Here is a 23,894-nt window from a genome sequence, read left to right as displayed (position 1 = left end):
TTTTTGTTGTATTTTTGTTTGTTTTTTTTTTTTCTTTCTTTGTTTTGTTTTGTTTTTTCTGGTTTTTTTTTATTTTTTTTGTTTTGTTTTTTTATTTGTTTTTTTTAGTTTGTTTTTCTTTTTTTTTTACTTGTTTATTATTATCGGTTTTTTTTATTTTTTTATGGGATAAATCTATTTTTTTTTTTGTTTTTAGCTGTTGTTGTTTTGTTGGTGTTTTTTTTTTTAGGTTTTTTTGTTTTTTGTTTCATTTTATTATTTTTTAGTTTTTGTGTTTTTCATTCTTTTGTCTTTTTTGTGTCTGTGTTATTTTCTTTTCTTTTTTTTGCTTATGTTTATTAATTTTTTTTTTTTAGTGTTTTTTTATTTTTTTTTTTTGGGTTATACGTTTTTTTTTTATTTTTTTCGTTTTTTTTTTTTTTTTTTTTTTTTTTTATTTTTTATTTTTTTTTTTCGTTGTTTTTTTTTTTTTTTTCTGGTTTTTTTTTTTTTTTTTGTTTTTTGGTTTTTTGGTTTTGTTTTAGTTCTTTTTTTTTTTCTGTGGTTTGTTTTTTTTATTTTTTTTTTTTGTTTTTTTTTTTTAGGTTATGTTTTTTTTTATTTTTTTATTTGTTTATTTTTTGTTGTTTTTTTTTTTATATTTTTGTTGTTTTTGTGTGTTTCTAGTTTTCTTTTTTTTGTTTTGTGTTTTTTTGTTTTGTCTTTGTTTTAGTTTTTTTTTTCTTTTGGTTTTTCTTAGGTTTGTTTATTTTGTTTGTTGTTTTGTTTATTGTTTTTTATATTTTTGGTTTATGGTTTTTTTTTTTTGTGTTTGTGGTTGTTTTTATTTATTTTGTTATTGGTTTTTCGTATTTAGTTTTTGTGTTTTTTTTTGTTGTTTTTTTGGTTTTTTGTTGTTTATTTTTTTTATTTTTTTTTTAAATTTTATTTTTGCTTTTTTTTTTTGTTTTTTGTTTTTTTTTTAATTTTTGTTAGTTTGTTTTATTTTCTTTCTATTTTTTTTTATTGTGTATCTTGTTGTTTTTTGGTTTGGTTGTTCTGTTTGGTTTTTTTTATTTTTTGAGTGTTTTTCTATTTTTTTGTTTTGTTTGTGGTTTTTTTTTTGTTTTGTTTAACTTATTTTGTTGGGGTGTTGGGAGTGGGTGTTTTTTTCTTTTTGTTTTTTGTTTTTGTTGTTTTTTTTCTTTTTGTTTCGTCTTTTTGGTGTTTGTTTCTTGGGTTTTTTTTTTGGATTTTTTTTATTTTTTCTTTTTTTTTTGTTAGTGGTATATTCTTTTGTTTTTTATTTTTTTTTTTTTTTGTTTATATATTTTTTATTTTTTTTTTCTTTTTATTTTAGGTTTTTTGCTCTATTATTGTTGCTTTTTGGTATTTTGTTTGCGTTTTAGTTTTTTTTTTTTTTGTTGTGGTTTTTTTTATTTTGTTTTTTTTTGTTTGCTTTTGTTTTTGTTTTTTTGTTTTTTTTTTTGTTTTTGTATTTTTTTTTTATTTTATATATTTTTTTTGGTTTTTTTTTTTTATAGTTTTTTTTTGTGCTTTTGGTTTTTTTTATATTTGTTTATTTTCTTTATTTTTGTATTTTTTTTTTACTGGTTTTTTTGTTTTATTTGTTTTTTTTGTTCTTTTGTTTTTTTTTTTTTTTCTTTTATTTTTTTATTTGGTATGTCTTGTCTTTTATGTTTAGTTTTTTTTGTTTTTTATTTTTTTTTTTTATTTTTTTTTTGGTTTTTTTTTTTGTTATTTATTTGTTTTTTTTTATTTATTTATATTGTTTTATTTTGGATAGATCGCTTTTATTTTTTTCGTTGTGTATTTTTTTCTTTTTTTTTTTGTTTTTTTTTGTTTTTTTTTATGTTTTGTGTTTTTATGTGTTGTTTTTGTTGTGTTTTGTTTTTGTTTTCTTTTTGTTATGTTTTATTGGCTTTGTTTTTTGTTTTTTTTTAATGTTTTTTTGTGTTTTTGTTGTTTTGTTGTGTGTTAGTTATATGGTTTTTTTCGGGTTTGTGGTTTTTGTGTTTTTCTTTTTTTTTTTTTTATTGTTTGTTTTGTTTTTATTTTTTATTTCTTTTTTTTTTTTTTCTTTTTCGTTTTTTTTTACTTTTGGTTTTTATTTTTTTTTTTTGTTTTTTATTTTTGTGTTTTATTGTTTTTTTTTTTTTTTTTTTTATTTTTGTATTTTGTTGTTTGATTTTTTTTATTATTGTTTTTTTTTTTTTTTATTGTTCTTTTTTTCTATATGTTTTTTTGTTGTTTTTTTTTCTTTTTATTTTTTCTTTTTTTTGTTTGGGGTATTTTTTTAGTGGTTGTATATTTTTTATGAAGGTTTGTTTTTTTATATTTTGTTTTATGTTTGTGTACGTTTCTTTTTTTTTTTGTTTTTTTTTTTTTTTGTTTTGCTTTTTTGGTTTGTTTCTTATAATATTATGATATATTTCTGAATCTAATATAACTGCTATATACTTCATCTTTCGATAATTTTTATGAATATTTAGCAGTTACTTTCGACCAAGTCGTAGAAGACAAACACTTTGTCTACAAATGTTTATATTTGACACAGTTATTTTGAAACAGGACACAATAAGTCGAAAATCGGACACGGGAGTAATACGTCAAATGTCTCTAAAATCAGCAAACACCCACAGAACTAGACGATCTGTAAATGCTTTTAAGACAGAAGAATAGGGTTTTCTATAGGAGAGGGACACTTGTTAGTATCGGCAAAAGCCCTGTTGGTTAAGCATTACATCAAGAAAGTCGTAATCTAAACTGGGTCATAGACACAAAAAATACATATACAAATGATATCCAACATCATAAAAAACTATTAGGGAAAAGATGTTACTAACGTTCATTTAAAGAAACATAGCTTGAAAAATGCGAAAATAAATACACAATATATAATCTTCTGCCGCACGCGTGTTAAGTAGTTACACTTTAAAGAACACTGAACTATAGATTCAGACAATAACATTAAAAAGGTTCCAAAGTCTAAACAGCTAATTAAATTATTCTATAAAAATGCATTCCGTTTCAGGTTACACGTCCCCCCACAGATCAAATCACTCATGTTGTTTAATCCGTAACCCGGAAGTTTTGAAAAATGAATGTACCACCAACTTAAAACTAAATAGTGGTTTGTAATATGCCCAGAAGCGTAATAGATGCATTTTTACATGCAGTTTGTGTATAGTTTGGATATTATTGGAAATTGGTGTTGTTGAGTTATAATAGGTTCAGTTTTAAAATGAAGAGAAGCTTGTATATTGACCGATGCTCGTGTGTTTAATACGCGTGTTATTATGTATAAAAAAAGGTATGTATTACACTTTATATTTTTATACTTCCGTGTGCTCTGTATGTTTTTTTAAGATTGATTTATTCAGAAGTTATTCTTCGTGAAATTTTTTATTGCTTCATTTGATATTGCTGTTCAGCCGCATTCCTTCCTTAGTAATGTAATTTGATGGTTAAGTTGATAGTGTTATAAATCAAATTCTATCTGAAATGTGTCGCTAGAGTAAATAGTGTTAAAAGTTATATTAGTTAATACTTATATAAGATCACTATTTCTTCCATAACCTGGTACAACGGATAGTGTTATTAAGCTGATGTCTTTAAAGTTTGGTTTAAGTTCGTTTAATGAAATTGATGATAACTTTTTCAACTACAAGAATCGATTTCAAATAATTTCATGAATTAGAATATAATGATAACATTTTCAATAACTCGAGGGTATTGTTAAATCGGTACGAGAATTTAATGTAAAGTGTTAACCCAGTTTATATATTTTCTCAACAGAAACAAATGGTCACACAAGGTATTGTAAAACACGAACACCAGGTAATGTAAAATTACACATCTATATTCAGAGTTTCTTCTAGTCACGTTCGTTAACGATAGGGCGACATTCTTCTTTAAAAAAAATCTTGTACATTTTGTAAGGTTCATGCTTCACGATTTATGCTAAAAGTAATAAACTTTTAAAAATACGTAATTTTGCCAGTAATTGTATAAAACAATTCAGCGAACACTAGGTTGAACCTATATATCTGTCCTGTAACTATTGCGGTAAAATGTATCGTAAATATAGACAGAATTTAGCTTTACTTTAACCTCGGTAAGTAAATGGTCGAAGGCATTTAGTGTCGCCGGGACTGAAAACGACTTTCAACCAATAACTGGAAAATGTTGTAACTTGCTGATTCGTACTTCATGATTATTTGTGAGTATTTGATTCTTTTTGTTCTTATGGTCAAGGTCACTGTGACTATAGATTGAATTCGCCTGGACCTTTGTGGAGGGATGCCTGTGGTCAGTTAATGACCTTAATATCATCCGGTATATAGTGACCTTGAAACTGAAAAGCTGAGAAAGCCTAAGCGTATGACCGTCTGAGTGATTGGCTTTTAATTGCAAATGGTCAGTGTATCACACATTGAAAATAGTTGCCTAATAGCTGCCAAGCTTGATATGATGATTGCCTGTTGGCAATACGTAATCCCTTTTGGATTTGCAACGTCAAAAGTCAGGGTTACATTAACATTCAGACTGAAAACGGTTGATTAACATATAAAATGACTTGATCGACGGCTCGTGGCCAGTGGAATAATATTTTTCTTTTTTAGGCGGCGTAAGGTCAAAGGTCAAAATCACGGTTACATGTTTTACAAATTGTTCTGTTTTAAGAACTGTACTTCTTAAGGCTTCACCTATAAATTTTCTTTTTCTTTTATCATTCTAGTGCATGTATAATATTGTATATTTTCAGTTGTAAACATTTGCAGCACCTCGGAAGTTATCATGACGCCAACTGTGATTCATCGATACAGTAAATGTTTCCTACAATGAATAGAAAATACATGGCAACCTGCTCAGTTGTCACCAGTCTCTTCGAAGTTCTTGTTTTTTGACATACGGATAGCTCCGTTAAGACATGAAAAGTTTAACATGCAGTTCAAATTAAAACGACTTGTGTTAACAAAAATTAAAAATAGGGAACAAAACACTTACTGAAACAACTGAATTAGCCTTTAACACTTCAGCTGAATTTAGCACGAAGGAGCTTGTTTGATTACTAGATACAGTATAATATGTTATATTAATGTTACAACACAGCATGTTATAAATTATTCTAAAATGAAGTAGGGAAATAGCCTCTTATCAATATTTCCATGTAATAGGTTTTTACTATTTAGGATTCGTTTTTATCATTTCAAAATGTTTACAGCTAGAATCCGTTCGCCGATTATACGTTAGATTTTATGAATTTATTGATTTCACTTGTTAATGTTTTTTATCTTAATTATTGTTCTTGTTTCATCGTTTTATGTGTATATATATTCGAGGCGTCAAAAAGTTCGCGGATTGCCGACTTAAGACGTTTTGCGAGCTGATGTATTTGTATAATTGCCAAACCCAAAACTGAAGTTGCCAAAGATTAAATTTGTTGATCTTTTCTTTACTATAAATTAGCTGGAGATGCTTTCGCGTTTTTTATGTATTAACACTAGTTCGGAAATAATGCGAAATATGATGCTTTATTTTTTAGAGAACAAACGGCTGATGTTCTTTTTAGAGACGTAACTTTGATTTTATATAATTATATCCATCTGTGTGCGATATGTTTACCCTGTTTGAAATTTATTAATAATTATATGGGCAGTATTTAACAACAACAAACAACAACAACAACAATTAATAAAACTGTTCTTCTCTCAATTGGTCCGATGTTTGGTGGGACTTGTATATATTGATAACTGTGAGGTTCTTGATTGTTTCGTCTAGTTTCTTACAGATTGATGTACAAAATCAATATATCATGCGGAGAGCTTCAATTTCTACCTTGTCTAAATGAGTCCGTACATTCTTAACAATAGCAACAATGACAAAAGTTGTTGCGACACATATAACCATAACCGGAAAAACGGCAATGATGTGGACATCAGCAGTATATTGGTATCATAGCGTTAGGATATACTGAAACATCATAGAGTGTCTAAAAATCATGAAAGGGAAAAATGAAAGTGTTTTTTTTTTTTCGGAATACTTTAAAGAATTCTGGTTGAAATGTCACAGTTTTATATCATCGTGAAATTAATGTAGGATAGAAAGTTGTCTAAGGTTTACGGACAAATAAAGCTGAGTATCATGTTTTTTAAATTTGTTACCACACGTCACAGTGACTGAGAGGAATATAATTGTCTGTATGAAGTACATTTTAGTGAAAATTTATGTTCAAAAGTGGTGAACATTTTCTCACAAAAGTTTATGCATGTAATTTAGACATAGAAAATAAAACAAAAGTTAAAATGTAGGGCTCTGATATGAATACATATAACAACGGTTCTGAGACCAGTATCAGGTTTTGTGACTGGTTCATATTCACATTGTGGTCTGAAACAACCAGACTGGTATTGGAGTTTACTGTTCTGGTATCACAATTTCGTTTCAGATGTCAAAATTATAATAAGATTCTTTAAGAACGCACAAAAGTAAAATGATAGCAGGCTCGATTCTAGGATATAACATCTGCAACAATCCTTACACCTTTGCACTAGATTTAGCAGAATTCTGTTATACAGATAGAATATGTTGAATCCGTGATCCCAAATGACTAGAACATATAACAACACCAAGTTCAAGGACGGAGGTCATTTTTATGGTTACTTCTCGGCACTTAAAGACTTTTGGACTCAGTTTAGTTTGAAACGATTCTGAACTCGGTCTTAGACTGCATATGAAACATGAGACATACTTATCTTTAAACAACTGAAATTTTTATGTCAGATCGATTTTCATAAAAGTTTTAACTGGAATTTAGATCTGAGTTTCTGTTAAAGGTCCAGCTATTGGTGGAGCTGCGGGTGGTGTTGTCGGCTTGGTACTTCTAATTGTGATCATCATTTGCTGCAGGAGGTTTGTATTTTTATACCCTTTATCATTTGGGATTTTTGTCGCACAGAATTTTCTTCATTATTCTTGACCCAATATCCAACTGTTATTCGAAACAACTTATAAGATTTTTCAAAAACTGCATTGCACGATTAATAAAGCAAAATACATGACAAATTCTTGTTCTGTGATCAAAAATGACCTGTCTTTAAGAGCGTCGAAGTTTCAACTCCGAACTTCTGTCAGATTATGTTGCAAATGGTACACGTTATTATTTGATTAAGCTTTTGATTTACTGTGACACTTTATCTGTGGACTTTACTTTCAATTCCATATATATATATTTAGCAATAACTGTTACAGTGGTGAGACGTCTTCTTTTAATGTTCTTATTTCTTTCAACAAAGTTTGGATAATATTAGAGGATCTGTCATGGGTCAATTATGATAATTAACGGTTATAGTGCAAGCTTTTTGTTATCTATTTGTTATGGACAAAGTATGAACTGGCGATTACCTCGAAAGAGAATTACTATATAACAGATATGTAAAACTTTGTAATGGCATGGTAGGATTATTTTTATGTCATTTTGACAACATCTTCGTACTATGTCTTACAAAGTGTCTATATTAGTAGAGAATACTTATGGTCAATTATAATAATTAAAGGTTTTGTAAATTTTTGATCTATTTTCATGTGGTCAAAGCTTAAACTTAGCGAATAACCCTGAAGAGAAATAAAGTTATGGAATAAACTTGCTTACAATTATTCATTGATAAAGATTAATATTATGTCAACAGATAAAAAAAGTAAAAGAACACAACATGCCAGCGGTAAAACTTAAACAGATACGGCAACAATGAGGCTCCGGGAAAGAAGATATGACTATTACATGACAAGAAAATCCCTATGTATAATTTAACCGTTTTTTCCACAGATATTCGAGGATAAATAAAATGGAAGATGACTTGTAAGGTCTGAAGAAAATGTCGATCAGACTGTTACCTAATGAATACGAAATTCTACCAGACCCGCCAAATGACCCTGGCTTTCCTCTAACTCAAACATGTCCAGATCAAGAAACTAAATAAACTAGATAATCCACAGTTACCCCAAACAACCGAAAATTGATATCATGTAATAGAAAAATGACAAGATTGTAGATCTAATTTCCATCTAGCCACTAAGAAAGTATTACCAGGCTTATCACAAGAGCATCACATTTTTATCAGCGCTTCCACAGTGAAAGGAACTTAGATACTCGGGTCGTAAGAAAATATGGATATAGAACATTACATGAAAACAATATATGTAATGGAAGTTAACTATCGGCAACTGTATGTATATGTAGAAACTTACTGACATCTGTAATAAAATGTTGCTACAACAGGATTGCTAACCTTTTGTTTATTTAACTATTGTGTTTTTTTCTAGTAGCGGAACAGTGGCATACGTCGGCAATTTTCCTTAAGCTTGTTAAAAGCTGTATAAAAATGAAGTGAAACGTTTGGATAAAAGTGGTTGCCCTTGGCCGTAAAACCCTGCTCGAAAATGATAACCGATAAGGTATTTTATTCCATTTGGTGACGGTGAGGTGTTGTTTTTTTTTGCGGTTTGGTGACGGGTAAGCATTTTTCTTAGTTTTGTGTCGGTTAGGGTGGTTTTTTGGATGCTGCTGACGGTATATGGAGTTTTATTCCATTTTTATGACGGTAAGGTGTTTTTATTGCATCAGGTGGACGGTAAGCCGTTTGATTCCACTTGATGACGGTAAGGCTTTTTTTCTATTGGGTGGCGGTAAGGCATTTTTATTTCATTTGGTGACGGTAAGGCGTTTTATTTCATTTAGTGACGGTAAGGCGTTTTATTCAATTTAGTGACGGTATGGCATTTATTCCATTCGATGACGGGAAAGCGTTTGATTTCATTTGTTGACGGTAAGGCGTTTTATTTCATTTGGTAACGATTAAGCATTTTATTCAATTTGGTGACGGTATGGCATTTTATTCTATTTGGTGACGCTTAAGCGTTTTATTTCATTTGGGGATGATTAGACATTTTATTCAATGTGGTGACGGTATGGCATTTTATTCCATTTGGTGGCGGTAAAGCGTTTTATTTCATTTGTTGACCGGTATGTCGTTTCATTCTACTTTGCGACCTATGTCTTTTTGTAGTCAATAGGTCTATAATCAGTAGTGTTACATGACTGTTTATTTAAATTTCTGGTCTGTGGTCTTTGCCGTATGACAGAGTATATTTTAAAACAGTTTATCTCGGCTAAATAAGTTAAAATCTTGAAATTAATTCTGATGTCATGTAATAAAACGTTTATTGAATGTCCTATCTGCCAATAGTCAAAACTATCCTACGGATATTATTTTTGACTATAGACCGGCAATTCAATACGCGCATGTTGCTTTGTCTGTATAGATATTTAAAAGACTTGTCCAGAAATGTATATGTATGTTTGCCACCTTAAGAAGAACTTGCCTAGTGCAAGAAGTGTCGTTATTTATCTTAAAATTTTAGTTTGTCAATTGTTAGAAAATCTTAATTAATATTTAACGTTCTTCTAATTACTGTTTTCAGCAACTTTGAGGACTTATTATATATTAGGAGACAAATGTTTAAATTCAGAGTCTTAAATTTCGCTATATTTTAAGTTTGAATTGGTTCCAGTGGTAGCATGTGTATTCATGATATATTGCCGACTTTTGAAAGAAAGATCCGTTTTCACGGCATTCTTTAAGAGTTGCAATAAAGAGTACCAGCTATGACCGCAAAATCGGCACAAAAATACCGTAAATCCTGAAGAATGTGATTGTCTTTTGGATTACACCTACTGAACCAAAAGATGGAAAAGCAAAAGTAATTATATATATACTGAATAAATATGGGCTTTTGACAAAGGCCTAGATTGGCTAGTTACTATAAAGAAACACTTTTACATAACATGAAGATCGTATGTAACCTTTATTTGATGCTGTCAGCAATTAAACTTGTAGTCGTTATATTTATTGAAGTAAAACAGATAGTTGCATTAGTTTTCTCAGTTTGACTGGGTTTTCTTTTTCATTTATCAAGAACCATTGAGAATGAAGTATTATGTATTTACTTCTAGTCTGAGTTATTCTTGCTTATTTTTGAACAATTTCTCATCTGTTTTTCTCTAGTTTCTATTATACATATTTATATTATACATATTTCTATTATACAGGCATATACTTACATTTAGATTTATATTGACATATTTTACATTAATTGCTACTTGGCAGTAATTTCGTAATTTCGTTAAGCATAATACATACTGAAATACATTTCTTAACAAAACTTAGTAGGGATATGAATATTTCAATAATATGAATTACAACATATTTGAAACCATTTATATTAAAGTAAGTATCAAGAATGATGTTTTCCCCAACAGACACGATTTTGCTAAAAATGATCATGCGCTTACATGATAAAATGTTTGAGTCTTTTCCAAAGCGCAAATTTATGACGCCTTTTGGGAAACTTTACACCAAATATCATAGTTTGTGTTATGAAATCTTCCAGCTTCTAAAATTATATGTATAAAAAGCAAGCTACACCTTAAGGTATTAGACCGGTAAGGACGGCAGTTTCCCGAGTATTTACGTATTCCTGTCAGGGGGGGGGACCCACCCCCAAAACGCGGCCCATTATTGGACATAAGTAGCCCAATGCTCAAAGAACTATTCCGTAAAAACCGGAATATGCCGAAATCAAATACGGAAGATTACATAATTTGACGATTGGTGTTAAGGCTCTCTACCTTTAAGTAAAGGTTATTCAAAAAGATCGTCATTGTTAATTTGTGTTAATTAATTTAATTCCATAGTCAATTTACTTGATCCTTTGTGACACCCTGACTTCGAGCGAGTTACAGTTTGAGGTCCATTTCTGAACACATTTCTTGATATGATTTATGGTATTGAAAAAAGGCTTTGAAGATTCGTTTATTAGGACAATCATAAAACAATTGAGAACACTCTAAAAGATCGTGAAGAAATGTGACATCATAAAGGCGAATAGTTATTAATACTATGAAATAATTAAAACGCATGTATCTAAGTTTTGTCTACTGCTTGTTTCATCTTTTTGTGAGTACTGTTACTAGTTACGATGCCACATTTAGTAATAAAGAACTGCGTAGAAACCACTGGACAAGGTTAGTGTCCACTTACTTTATTTGTTTGAATAGAACCATTTATTTACATAATTTACATTTGCTGCTTTATTCTCTTTTTGCTATTTTACTTGAAGAAAACAAGTTAGAACAGTAAGTGAGTTTTCCTGGAGTTATGGTCCACTTTTTTGGCATTTCACAATTTTTGCATGGCAAGAGGTGGAAGACATAAGTTTATGAACCTGCAGGGCATGAATGTTCATAAACACACAGAAAATATTCAGCCGCGGCTTCATCAGTACTGTCATACATCTTTTAATCAACACTTAATTTGCTTTTCTAATGATCCGCAATTATTTTTAGTCGCCATTGTCCCTTTATTCGCAATTGCTGGACACTTTCGACTCGTTGATAAACAAGTTGAGTAGTCATCGTGCTGATCTTTAACTTTTGCTGGAAACAGTTTCCGTGGTGAAGAGTCTGGATACTAGCTACTGTTATAATGACAGTTTTATTATATACCTCCACCATTTTTTTGTTGTTTTGATATCGAACGAAATCTTCAATGATTATCAATATCAAAACAGAACACTGAATTTATGTGCGCTAATTACAGAACAGTGCCAGGTCATGCATATTAAATGAAAGTACTCCGTGCATTATTTCATCACGAGTGGACACCTGAGTAGAACCACCGACCTTCCGTAAACAGAATGATATACAATGGGAACATTGTCGTGTCTCAAAATTGTACGCATATTAATGATGATTATTCTACAATACAAGACTGTTCATAGAGATAATACAAACACATTTATTCTAATGAATGTTTTAAACAAAACGTAAAAAACTAACATTGATCACATAGATAAAGTAAAAAGCGAACACTGAAAGGTACTATATGTTTACACACGTATGCATTAAAAAAAAGAAGGGAAAACTTTTATTCAACGATAAGTAACTTAGACAAAACATATGCCTATTAATAGGAGTAATTATAAACAAATATATTCCATTTTTTTTTTAAAAAAGATAAAGAAATAAAAAATATTCATGAATATAATGAGCAGAGAAAATTATTACTTTTTGAAACCTTAATATAGGATTGTGTGAAGAAAACAGAATGTCTGATGTAGAAGATATTGACTGTTTCGCTTTGAAATATGTTAATATGAGAATAAAAACATAAATTAATTATTTGCTTTTAAATGTGACACACCATCGTTGCTATTTTGTTATTTTTTTCCTGGATATATATGTGTATTTTTGTTATTCTTCAAACGTGGGAAAATGAAAATAAAACAACTAATATTAATAAAGATTAGCCAGTCGTAAATGCTTATACTATCTTTACACTTTTCATTTTGAGCAAAGGTCATTGTTGAAGATACAGGAAGTCTTTTGTAGCCTAGTTTATGTTTAATTTTATTGTGAAATGCCGTTGCTGCTATTTTGTTTATTCCTTTTCAAGGATATATATCGTTTTTCTGTGACTTCTTCAAAAAACAGGTTGTATAGTTGGAAAATGTTTTGAATTTATTGTTTTGATGGGGGGATACCATGAAAAAAAATTTTTATATGTTTTAAACGCGTGCTGTTATTTTAGAAATCGTTATTATATCGACTTTATCATGTAACAGGATCAGAAAGGATAAAAACAATAAATCCAAGTAAGGGCGGCATTAATGGTAACCTCACGGCTGTAACTTGAACTTGAATGATTGATCATAATTATGTATAAGAAAATCTTTTCGTAGAAGTCTGATGAGAGGTAATGCCATGATTATAATACTCGTCACGTTCTTTTAATATCGGATTAACAGGAACTATATTTTACAAAACTATTAAATGGACTGCAAGTCAGATTTTGCTTTTGGAAACAAGCATTTGAATGTAGTATGGCGAATTATCAAAAATAACTACATAAAGTAATTATAATATAAAGATACATCTTGTCATTACGGCAAAATGCTGAAAAAACTGCATATGTTTTCTTGAAACCAAAAATGTCGTCCTAAAAGTCATTTTGCATTTGCATAAACAGCAAAAGCTTGCTTATTTGATTTGGTTCTATGGTCACTTTTGTTGACTGGTCTGTCCTCTTTACCTGGAACATGTTTCCCCCGATAATCCCCGCCTTGGTTAGTATCTAGTTGCTCATACATCTCTCCTGCTAAGTTATTATTTACATACATGTTTAATTGTTCATATGCATTTGATGGAATTTCAATGTCTCGATCTTCACCATTGCTGTTGTTCCCTTGCCCTTTAGCTTGCCCTCTCAATCGTTCTTTAGAGTGTGTAGGACCCTTATCGGTGTCTTGCAAATTAACTTGTTTTGTAACGTTCCTTTAAATACATAATGATGATCTTCAGTTGATGAAGAATAAATCTACGACCCAGTTACAGTGTAAAAATGAGTTTTCATAAACACTGTGAGAAAGACGTTCCTTTTTCAAACATAAAATGGTTTATATTTCAAAAGCGAAAGTACACAGAATGAAGACCTACCATACATACGTACGTAAACATCTGTTTTAAATATATGATGTGTTGTTGTTAGAGTACTTCATTTGTTTGTTGTTTTTTTTTCAGAAGTTTTATTCATTTACATGTCAGTTATTTGCTCAGTCCGTTTAGATTAAATGTACTAACCTGTTCTGATTTCGAGAGTCAGTAACTACGTCAGACATTTCTTGATATTCTTCTGTTTTATCTGCATTAAGCTGCTGATACATCTCTCCAGCCAACATATCATTTTCATACATATTTAACCTTTCGTATGCATTGACAGAAATATTGATGTTACTCTCTTCACTCTCGGAATTGTTCTGCTGACCTTGACCTTGCTCTGATACCGGCATACCTGGTTCCTGTTCTTGTATTTTAGTATCTTTTGCAATCCGGCGTCTGAAATGACATCGGGACAAAAAAACAAAATCATCCGATGTATATTTAGCGTGTTTATAGTGTTTATAGTGTCTTTAGAGTATTACTGTATTGTAGCATGTAGATATAAATTTAAAAATCTGTTGATATAAATTCTATTACATTAAAATAATATATGCACTAACAGGGCTGGCTATATTTCTTAGACCTTGCTGTATGTCTAAATCTTCATAAATATAGATCAAAGGTGGTAAGATTATAAAGAATTTTCGAAGATATGTAAAAACAATGAAAACTAATATTTATATTCGCTATACATTTCGTATGGGATGAATAAAAGCGTTTATTTTCGTATAAACAACTTTGGTGTTATATCAAGGGCAGCCATTTCTTCGGGAATGCATGCTCAATCTGGCGTCATTCACAACAAAACATGAAGATAATGGCGTCATTAGAAAAATTCTTTCAACATTTGATGCCAAGATTAAATTAAAAGCATTCATCTCATTTTTCCGACTGTAAAGATCAAAACTGAATCGACACGACTCTATAACTTTTCACTGGATATAAGGATATTCCAAGTAAAAACCAGGAACAGTTTTACTTCTGTGTTGTTGTTTTTTTATTGGAAGGCGAATTGCAGCTGAACGCGAGCGGGGATTTTTTGGCTGGCTGTTCTATTCCGCTGTTGAGAAGCTCGATATCCTGACATTTGTTTTGATTTTCCAATACTCATGGAAAGCAAACCACTTATCATTGGTAACAAGCTACCGTAAGAATGGCAATGTATAAACCACATTGTGACTTCTTGCAAATTATCCATAGCGCGATTCATGAATTTGCAAAAAATCCAAATGTTGTTTATACTGTATAAGCACACAAAACTAGCATATAATTTTTAAAAGAATTGCAAATTGATCACGTTCTGCTTTAAAACGAAATAACAACACGATGTGCATCAGTAGAAAAGATACTTTCCTTCTTACATAGACGAGAAGTAGCACCGCAACTGCTAGAATCAGTAAAACTCCAACCACTACTGGAACCACAATTACTGAAATGAAAAATAAAATTTGAAACCTTATATTATGTAACTTAAAATAATACTACTTTATCATGTAAGCAATGATTTCAAGTAATTTGTATATTTTACAAAAATGTCTTAATATGCAAGATTTACTGCCCCTGAAAGTAAACCACAAAGTATATAGACACAAGTTTGTTTACTGATGTAAGGACACTCTCGGAACATACATGTATGTTGAAATTGGATTTTCTAAAAGCATAGGGCAATTTTGCGTTATAAAAGTACATGTATTTTTTCAATAGTATATACACACAAGTTTGTTTACTGATATAAGGACACTTTCGGAACATACATGTATGTTGAAATTGGATTTTCTAAAAGCATGGGGCAATTTTGCGTTATAAAAGTACATGTATTTTTTTCAATTTAAATATGTCTGTCGCTTCCAGTGAGTTTGAACGACATCCCACACCACCCCCCACCCCCAAAAATCTCTTTTAGTTTCTTTTGTTTTAGTATATCTTCCACCTACGCCTTACAAAATGCCCAAATCCCTACTCACTGTCACATAACATCCCCTCCGACACACATTCAAAACAAAAAAAAAGTATTTAAATTTTACTTCTCTCTCTCTCTCTCTGATCTAGAACATTGCGCGTAGAGTGTCCAGTTTTGTGGAGCTCATGTTTATCATTGTTGTTAGCCGAAAGAAGATATCAAAATACACAAATTGTCCAGTCAGGATATACATTCGGCAATAAATTATGATAAGATCTATATTTGGTCTTATTCTGTACACAGTTTTCACTTCGTTAGAATTTTCATCCCTATACCAATGTTTTCAAACACATATTATAAAGAATGAGTGCATACATATTTGTATGTCTAACATATTTCTAACACATTTGGATTTTAGGGATACCTGTAATATCCGTGGATGAATCAAGTCCATTTGACCTACTTTGTGCCAGTGTTGTTATGTTGCGTTTTCTTGAGGCTTCTGTTGTGATATCTGCCGTTTTTACTGACGTTGCTTTTGCCACTGATTTTGTTATGTTGTCTTTTGAGATTTCTGTTGTTATTGCTCTTGATGTAACTGACGCTGTTGTGTCAGTAACAAGTGTTGCAGGGTGCATACACGTTATATTAAACCGGCCGTTCAAGCCTGAAATACAGTTACTTCTTTACAGGACAGAAAATATAAATCATGTGACCTAAAATTATTTTATTGACATGACATTGCAGAGCATAGACTCACATTTTCATAGAAGTTACATCTGTTTTAGAGAAATGTATGACAGCCAAAATTGAGAGACATTTCATATTTTCAAAAATACTCAGGACAGAATAAAGTAGATATACAAAGTTATAAAAACGACTGCATAACGGGTGACAACTGCGGAATATTACTTATTAGTAAATCAGAAAATAGATACTTTAGAACTTCATTATTATTACTACGACATCTATTAGAATAAACAAAGAGCTATATTTTATCAGGTATTTCGTGTATCAATACAAATGACACGTTGAAGAACGAGCTGTCTAGTCTATATACTATATAAATATCATATGGCATTTTGTCAACCCGAGGGCAGAATGTCACCCGAGGAGAAAGCCGAGTGGTGACATTCTGTTTTGAGGGTTGATAATATCAATGGCACACATGATATGATATTTATTTTATTATACCGAACAAACGTAAGTAAATAAAGAAGTTAAAAAATGAAATTGTCGTCTGAATCGCGTGTCACTATTATATGTGTACAAGAGAGGCAATCTTTTGGCTAAAACATTAAAGCAGTTATTTGCCCTTATATGACATTCAAAATATCAGCGCGGTCACATCACCTGACAGTCACTTTCGCTTGGTCACGTGTCAAAAATGTCGAAATGTTTTTAATAGTCAAAATATCTCTTTCTCGGGTTACGGGAGTTGTAGACATTGTAGACAAAAGTAAGGTATAATAAAGACAATTATGTTACGTAAGCTAAACTGTCTGCATCTAAAATTCCCCGCCAGGTCCGGGTCCATGGCTGGGCCCATGGGGCTCGTGCACCACCTACCAGTTGACTGAGTAGTGACCTATACTCATTTAAGTTATACCAAACCATTTTGGCTAAGGAATCATGTTTTCTCAAAAGTAAGATAAAAATGCACCTGAGACACCATTTCATACCTTCATTTCAAAGTTATCCAGGGGAAAGCCACTTAACCTCCCTTAAAATAAAAGGAGTACCCCCTCGCGTACCTCAAAATTTAGACCTAAAAGTGCACCATAGCCACCATTTTATACCTACATTTCAAAGTTGTCTCGGGAGCGACCCCTTTGAGCCCATTAAATAAGAGGAGTACCCCCACTCATCCCGAAATTTAGACCGAAAAATGCGTCACAGGCCACCATTTTATATCTATATGAAAAACCTCCCGACCCCACTAACGCGAGCGGAGGGCCCCTCCCGTAACTTTCCCCGTTCGGCGCTATGCGCCTTGCAGGTGACGCCTTCGTTCTAAACAGCCCCAATCGAATATTTCTGAATCCGGGCTGAGGATGCATTTTAGGCCATTCACGTGTACGCTTTAATGTAAAGCACATTTGAACGTATTTATCATGCAGCTGGTGCTATATGAATTTTGTATAATAATAATCAAGTTTCTATATTATACCAATCGTGCTTCGTGCAATATGCGGCTGTAGAAGACAGGTTTGATCAGTTAAGTTGTTACTCGACAAAACCTCGAAAAGAAGTTCCCCATGAATAAACTGACTGCACATTATTCTGTTAATGATTAAGGTACACCAAGGATGGAATAACCATACCATTAAACAACAGAACCCCAACTGATTCAACCGTGACTTTAGGACAACTATTCTTTTTCCTCACAGCATAACAACAACTTCCTATAATCTTTCATCAAAATTGAAACATGAAATAAACTTCAGAATAAAGTGTTTTTGCATTGTATCTCTTAGCATTCATTAACAAATTCTTTATTAAAACAGTACCAATGATGGTGACAAACGTTCTCACTCTTTAGATGTCTGGAAGTCATTCCGAAATGTTCATATTTCATTTATTTAAGAATTCTGTTTACAACTGTCGATATCAATAAATATGCAGTTATTACATGTATGAAGGCTGGTATTATTTAGGAGGATGCTAACGTATTGCAAACAATTTCATCCTCTTACTGCTCACTACCTCATGCTGAAAATACTGTTAACTATGTAATCTTAAGAATTTTAAAATCGCGTTTATCTTTTATCTATTTATTATTCTGATAATTCCGTGTTATATATATATTATAAGACTGCATACCACTACCAACTAATGCACAGGCTCCCGTCGTATGATTTTTAGCAGTGGAAAAGTAAAGCGTCGTTTCACCCTGTAGATTTGTACGGCCATACGTAGATGTTTCATCAATCACAATATTATTTATCTTAAACTGCACATCCTTTCCTGTTCTAATTCTTACACCAATGTATGTTCCAGGATGGAAAGGTGCTATAACACATTCACAAAATGACTGCTGAAACATTGGGACACTCACTGTATCAATGTAGACAAAATCTGTCATCGACATCGAATGATTTGTACAAATGTTCACAGTTTCATCTGAAAAAAAGCATACGAGTTATAGGTTTCTAGATATGTGAAGCCAAAACCTGAGGTTTCCTGAAGCACAATATTATTCATTTTAAACTGCATGCCCTTTCCTGAGTACTTTCTTGAATAAAGTTCAATTTCAGGTATGAAAGTTGCTATAGTGCATTCACAAAAATGATTGCTTAAACACTGGAACTCTTACTGCATCAATGTAGAAAAATTAATTCACTGAACTCGAATGATCGGTACAAATGTTCACAGTTTTTCCTAAAAACTGCATACTGGTTATAATTTCATATAAATTATACGCGTTCTAGTGAAAACTTAATATTTTGTTTGAAATCTATAATGAATAGAAATTTTATTTCCAAGAAGTAAGGTAATTGCACACACACACACACACACACACACACACACGCACGCACGCACGCACGCACGTACTTTTTACGTGCACACGCAAATATGTATGCGTATTTATATAGGGTTGCGCACGGGAATATATACTTGCACTTGTTAGTATCCGTGCACTTGTAGATTACACGTGAACGTTTATAATTGTCCGGTGTATTCGAAAATTTATGGGTGAATATATATAAGAGTACGCTTATACGTGCATACCTTATAAAATATACGTGCACTTGTACTTTTCATACTAACACCAGAAAATATGAAGATGACATTCACTTACATAGAGGGACAGCAAAGTTGTGTTTACTGTTATATGCAGACGACATTATATTATTTTCAAAGTCAGGAGATTGCCTACAGCGTTAACTTTTTTTTTATCAGATTATTTTTTTATATGGAAGGGCAAAATGGAAGTTGTCTGTAAACACACAAAAAACGAAAATAATGGTTTTAAGAAGAGGTGGTACGATTACCCAAAATTTATATTTCCACTACACTAATAACCAGCTAGAAATAGTGAGTAAGTTTAAGTGTCTTGGTGTTATTTTTACAAGCGGAGGGGATTATAATGAAACAGATAACATGCTCTCAGGACAGGCTCTTAAGGCTTTTTTCAACTTTAAAAGTATATATATATAGGTTTCTCCCCCTTTCCGCAAAACATTTGTTAGATCTGCCTGATGAATTAATTTCGCCAATTTTAAATTACTCATCTGAAGTATGGGGCGTTAATAAAGGTTCGAAAATCGAAAGAGTATATATGAATTTATGTAAACGTATTCTTTATGTAAAACTTTGTACTCGGAACAATTTTATATACGGAGAGACTGGTAGAATTTCCTGTATGTTTAAACGTTATCTGAATATAATAATTTACTGGTTGAAAGTATGTTCTAGTTCTGACACAAAATATATATAAGTCGCATGCAACATGTTAATTGCGGATGCAGATGCTCACCTAAACAAAAAAATTCTGGGTAACAAGAATTAAACTTTAACTGTTAAAAATGGGCTTTTACGAAGTTTGGCTGAATCAAGGTGTTGGAGATGTAAATAATTTTCTCTCAATTGTAAAGCAACGTTTAACAGATAATTTTATACAAGAATGGCAAGCCGGTTTAAATGAGTCCTCAATGGCCTTTTGTACAGATCTGTCGCATCCTTTGGAATTAAACCATATTTAAATGCCGCAAATGCTTTGAAATACCGTATTGCCTTTTCAAAGTAAAAATTAAGAGTGTCCTCTCATAGACTAGAAGTAGAATGTGGCCGATGGCAGAAACCTCAGAGTGTACCGTTTGATGAAAGGAAATGCAAGATATGCAGTACATTAGAAGATGAATACCATTTTTTATAGAATGTTCACTTTATGTAGACTTAAGGAAACTATAAATCAAGAAATTACTGGCGTATGTCAAATTATTTTAAATTCACAAAGCTGATGAATTCTACAAATGAAAGCGAAATTAAAGAATTATCAACAAACGTTTTAAGGCTTTAGGAAGAAGAAAACTATTTTCAAATATTTAACTGTTCTAAGGCTAAAAAGATAATATGTTAACAACGGTTATTAATTGACACACTGACGATTATTTTCATTCTTTATACTTATATATGTTAGTTTACAAGTATGTTTGAAATTTTGTCTCTCCCAAGTATGCTGACTTGTATAATGTTAGTCTTATTTACATGATGTGACCCGTCATATCATCCTTGTGATTTATTTGATATGATTTTTGATGCTTTGTGCATGGGCCATAAATGGCTTATTACCAATAAAGACATTATTATCATATACGCGTACAAGTATAAATTTACAAGTGTACCGGGCAAAAATATGTACGTCCGCGGATAACTTTACATTAACATGGGTAATAACATGCACACGTATATTTTCGCGTGCACGTCCATATATGCGTGCGCCTACAAATTTGCGGGTACACATACAAAAATTAATACCTGCACGTTATATTTTGAAATGTGCGCGCACACAAACCCACACAGTATATAGTATACTGTACGGTACACAGGTAAAGCATAAATACTAGAACAAGGAAAACATAAATGATGTAAAAACTGTTAACGGGTATGAATTCCGGTATTTTTGTCTACTCCTTGTACAAAAAGAGATTACTATACCTTTTACGCTTTCCGGGCAAAATCGGTCTTGGCCATGTGATTCTGGAAAGAAAGGTAAAAGACTAGATTTCTTCTTGATATTTTATCTACTGCCAAGAAATAAAACCATGTTCTTTCGTACCAAATACACCTCAAATATGATTGTTTATATGAACGCATGAAATATTTCTTTAACTTCATTTTCCTCGTAATATATACAGAACATCATCTGACAATTGTTTGATTAAATGCTGACTACATGCAACATTTACATCATATAACATACCAACATGACTAATGTACAATACAATAACTAATACGTAGCATGCCATAACAAAACGCCATTGAGCAGCTGCGTTATATGAAGGAAGACTTATTACAAGTAGACCGATTTATCTCTACTTCTACAACATCCGTTTCTTTTCAGAGGTTTACCACAGGATTTCAAAATGTCCCAACTGGAAGATTTAACAAAAACTAATGATCTGTTAGTTCTGAAAATAATATTTTGATATGACAATTAGTTAACTTTTGAAGTATAAATACTAACATAATATGAAAGTGTTGTGTTGTTTTTAATATCAAAAATGGTTCAGATTTGATAATCTTGTAGTTATTTTTATAGTAACATGATTAGTAACTAAACAGATCTGGGGTGGAAAAAGTACGAAAGCTGCACAATGTCGTTTTATAGGAAACATCTAAATTTTACCAGCTCAATTTCACCAGGTCAAAGGTTCGAACTTTTGATTTCCTGTCTGCTGTATCAATGAACGCGATTGACATGTTTCCCTTTCCTAGACAAAGTGCAGAACTTGTGAGCCAACTACGGACGCTCAGGGTCAAGGTCATCATTAAGGTTCGAACTTTGGATTTCATGTCTGCTGCATCAATGAACGCGATTGACATGTTTCCCTTCCCTAGACAAAGTGCAGAACTTGTGAGCTGACTACGGACGCTCAGGGTCAAGGTCATCAGTGAAGGTCAAAGGTTTGAACCTTTGGATTTCATGTCCGCACTATTTCTCATAAACCCTTGGAAGGATTACCATGAAACTTGGGTGATATGCTCTCATCCTGAAGGCTATATGCAGAACCCATAAGCAAACCATGCTGGCTGGAGGTCACTAATGTCAAAGGCGAGATTGAATATGACGCTTTTATGATAGCTGCTTAAATGCAGGCGACAGAAGTGTTCCGAGAAACACTTCTCTAGTTTCTCAGATCTATGGTGTTCAAGTATATAGATAACTGGCAGACAAGTGAGCATTTATCCAAAAGTGGCCACATGAGACTGTTGATAAGGCGACAGTACGATGATGATAACGCGACAACAGTACGATGGTGATAACGCGACAGGACGATAGTGGTAACGCGGCAGTACGATGGTGGTAACGCGACAGTACGATGGTGGTAACGCGACAGTATGATGATGATAACGCGACAGTATGATAATAATAACGCGATGGTACGATAATGAAATTGGAAAATTGCAATGCTACGATAATGAATCATCGTACTATCGTATTATTGCATTTTCGTTATCGTAGTATCGCGTTATCATCATCGTGTTGTTGCGTTTTCGTTATCGTAGTTTCGTGATTTCGCGTTTTCATCATCGTACTATCGAGTATCGCGTTTCAGATCAACACATTCAAAGACGATGGTCAAGGTCACTAATGTCAAAGGTGTGAACCTTGGATATGACCCTTTTATGATAGCTGCTTGAATGCAGGCAACAGAAGTGTTCTAAATGTTCCCAGGAACATGTCTCTAATTTCTTAGATCTATGGTGTTCAAGTATATAGATAACTGACAGACAAGTGAGCATTTAACCACAAAGTGGCCACATGAGAATGTTGATAACGCGACAGTACGATAATGATAATGCAACAGTACGATGCTGATAACGCGACAGTATGATGATGATAACGCGGCAGTACGATGATGATAACGCAATAGTACGATAATGAAATTGCGAAATCACGATACTACGCTAACGAAAATGGGGTATCACGATATTACAATAGTAAAAACGGGATAGGATATCGCATTATCATTATCGCGCTTCCGTTATCGTATCATCATCGTGCTGTCACGTTTTCTTTCGAGAAGCACGTTTCAGATCAACACATTTAAAGGCGATGGCCCTAATGAAATTCCGTAGTCCTCGCATAGTAACAGTAGGCCGACCAACGGTTATTATTTAAACTTTTTGACTGATGAGATGAAGGGCCAAAGGAGAAAATCTAGTATCTATTAGTATCTATTCTACTTCCCATCTATTAACAGATAGAAGGACAATTTAGCCGGAATTCAGTCGGATGAAAGAACAGGAGAGTTCAGAATATACAATTTGAATAAAACAAATTGAGATTTTCTCTCTAGGAAGAATGACTTATTAACTAGAAAGGTATCATATGCTGCGGCGTAAAAAAGATGCTAATTTTGGACAATGCTTCAAAAGCGGAAGTGGAAGGACGACAACTCGATTATTAATGTATATGAAAACAAAGAGTGTTGAAAATCGATATTTATTTATCTGTATCATTGCATGAAAATAGCTGGGTACCAGATCTTCAGTTTCATCATGCTATTTTAAACATTTATGTAAACAAATTTAAATTTTGAAAGAAACATGAACGGACATGTCACGAATAGCACCGATGAAATATCCCAACTCAAAAATTGATCGTAATTTTGAAGTCTTGCGTTTGATATTGCTCTATAAGGATCTACCTCCTTTGGAAGTCGCGCATCTTTATTAATCATGATACCGATCTACTTAGTAATAACT

The 23,894-nt window shown here is 32.0% G+C and overlaps 1 protein-coding gene across 7 annotated transcripts in view; it reads right to left on the bottom strand.

The window, feature by feature from the left end:
• Nucleotides 1–23,894, bottom strand: part of LOC123552540 (uncharacterized) — a 75,904-nt gene that overhangs the window by 33,463 nt on the left and 18,547 nt on the right. Inside the window, exons 2-7 of one of the 7 annotated variants that reach the window (XM_053542019.1) lie at nucleotides 21,120–21,161; nucleotides 18,288–18,581; nucleotides 15,883–16,125; nucleotides 14,914–14,987; nucleotides 13,700–13,956; nucleotides 12,657–13,393 (exon numbers count right to left, since the gene is read on the bottom strand). The exons of 3 other annotated variants lie outside the window; for them this stretch is intronic. In XM_053542019.1, coding sequence (XP_053397994.1) covers nucleotides 13,066–13,393; nucleotides 13,700–13,956; nucleotides 14,914–14,987; nucleotides 15,883–16,125; nucleotides 18,288–18,581; nucleotides 21,120–21,161 — 1,238 coding nt within the window. In that variant the 3' untranslated portion in view covers nucleotides 12,657–13,065. Of the gene's footprint in view, nucleotides 1–12,656; nucleotides 13,394–13,699; nucleotides 13,957–14,913; nucleotides 14,988–15,882; nucleotides 16,126–18,281; nucleotides 18,582–21,119; nucleotides 21,162–23,894 lie in introns of those variants that run through there. 3 more of the 7 variants (XM_053542018.1, XM_053542017.1, XM_053542022.1) reach the window with 3 other exon arrangements.

Source organism: Mercenaria mercenaria, chromosome 4 (assembly GCF_021730395.1).
Source record: "Mercenaria mercenaria strain notata chromosome 4, MADL_Memer_1, whole genome shotgun sequence".
In the NCBI taxonomy this organism is placed as follows: domain Eukaryota; kingdom Metazoa; phylum Mollusca; class Bivalvia; order Venerida; family Veneridae; genus Mercenaria; species Mercenaria mercenaria.
The sequence above is the reverse complement of the archived record's forward strand: the minus strand, read 5'-3'. Positions and strand labels throughout refer to the sequence as shown.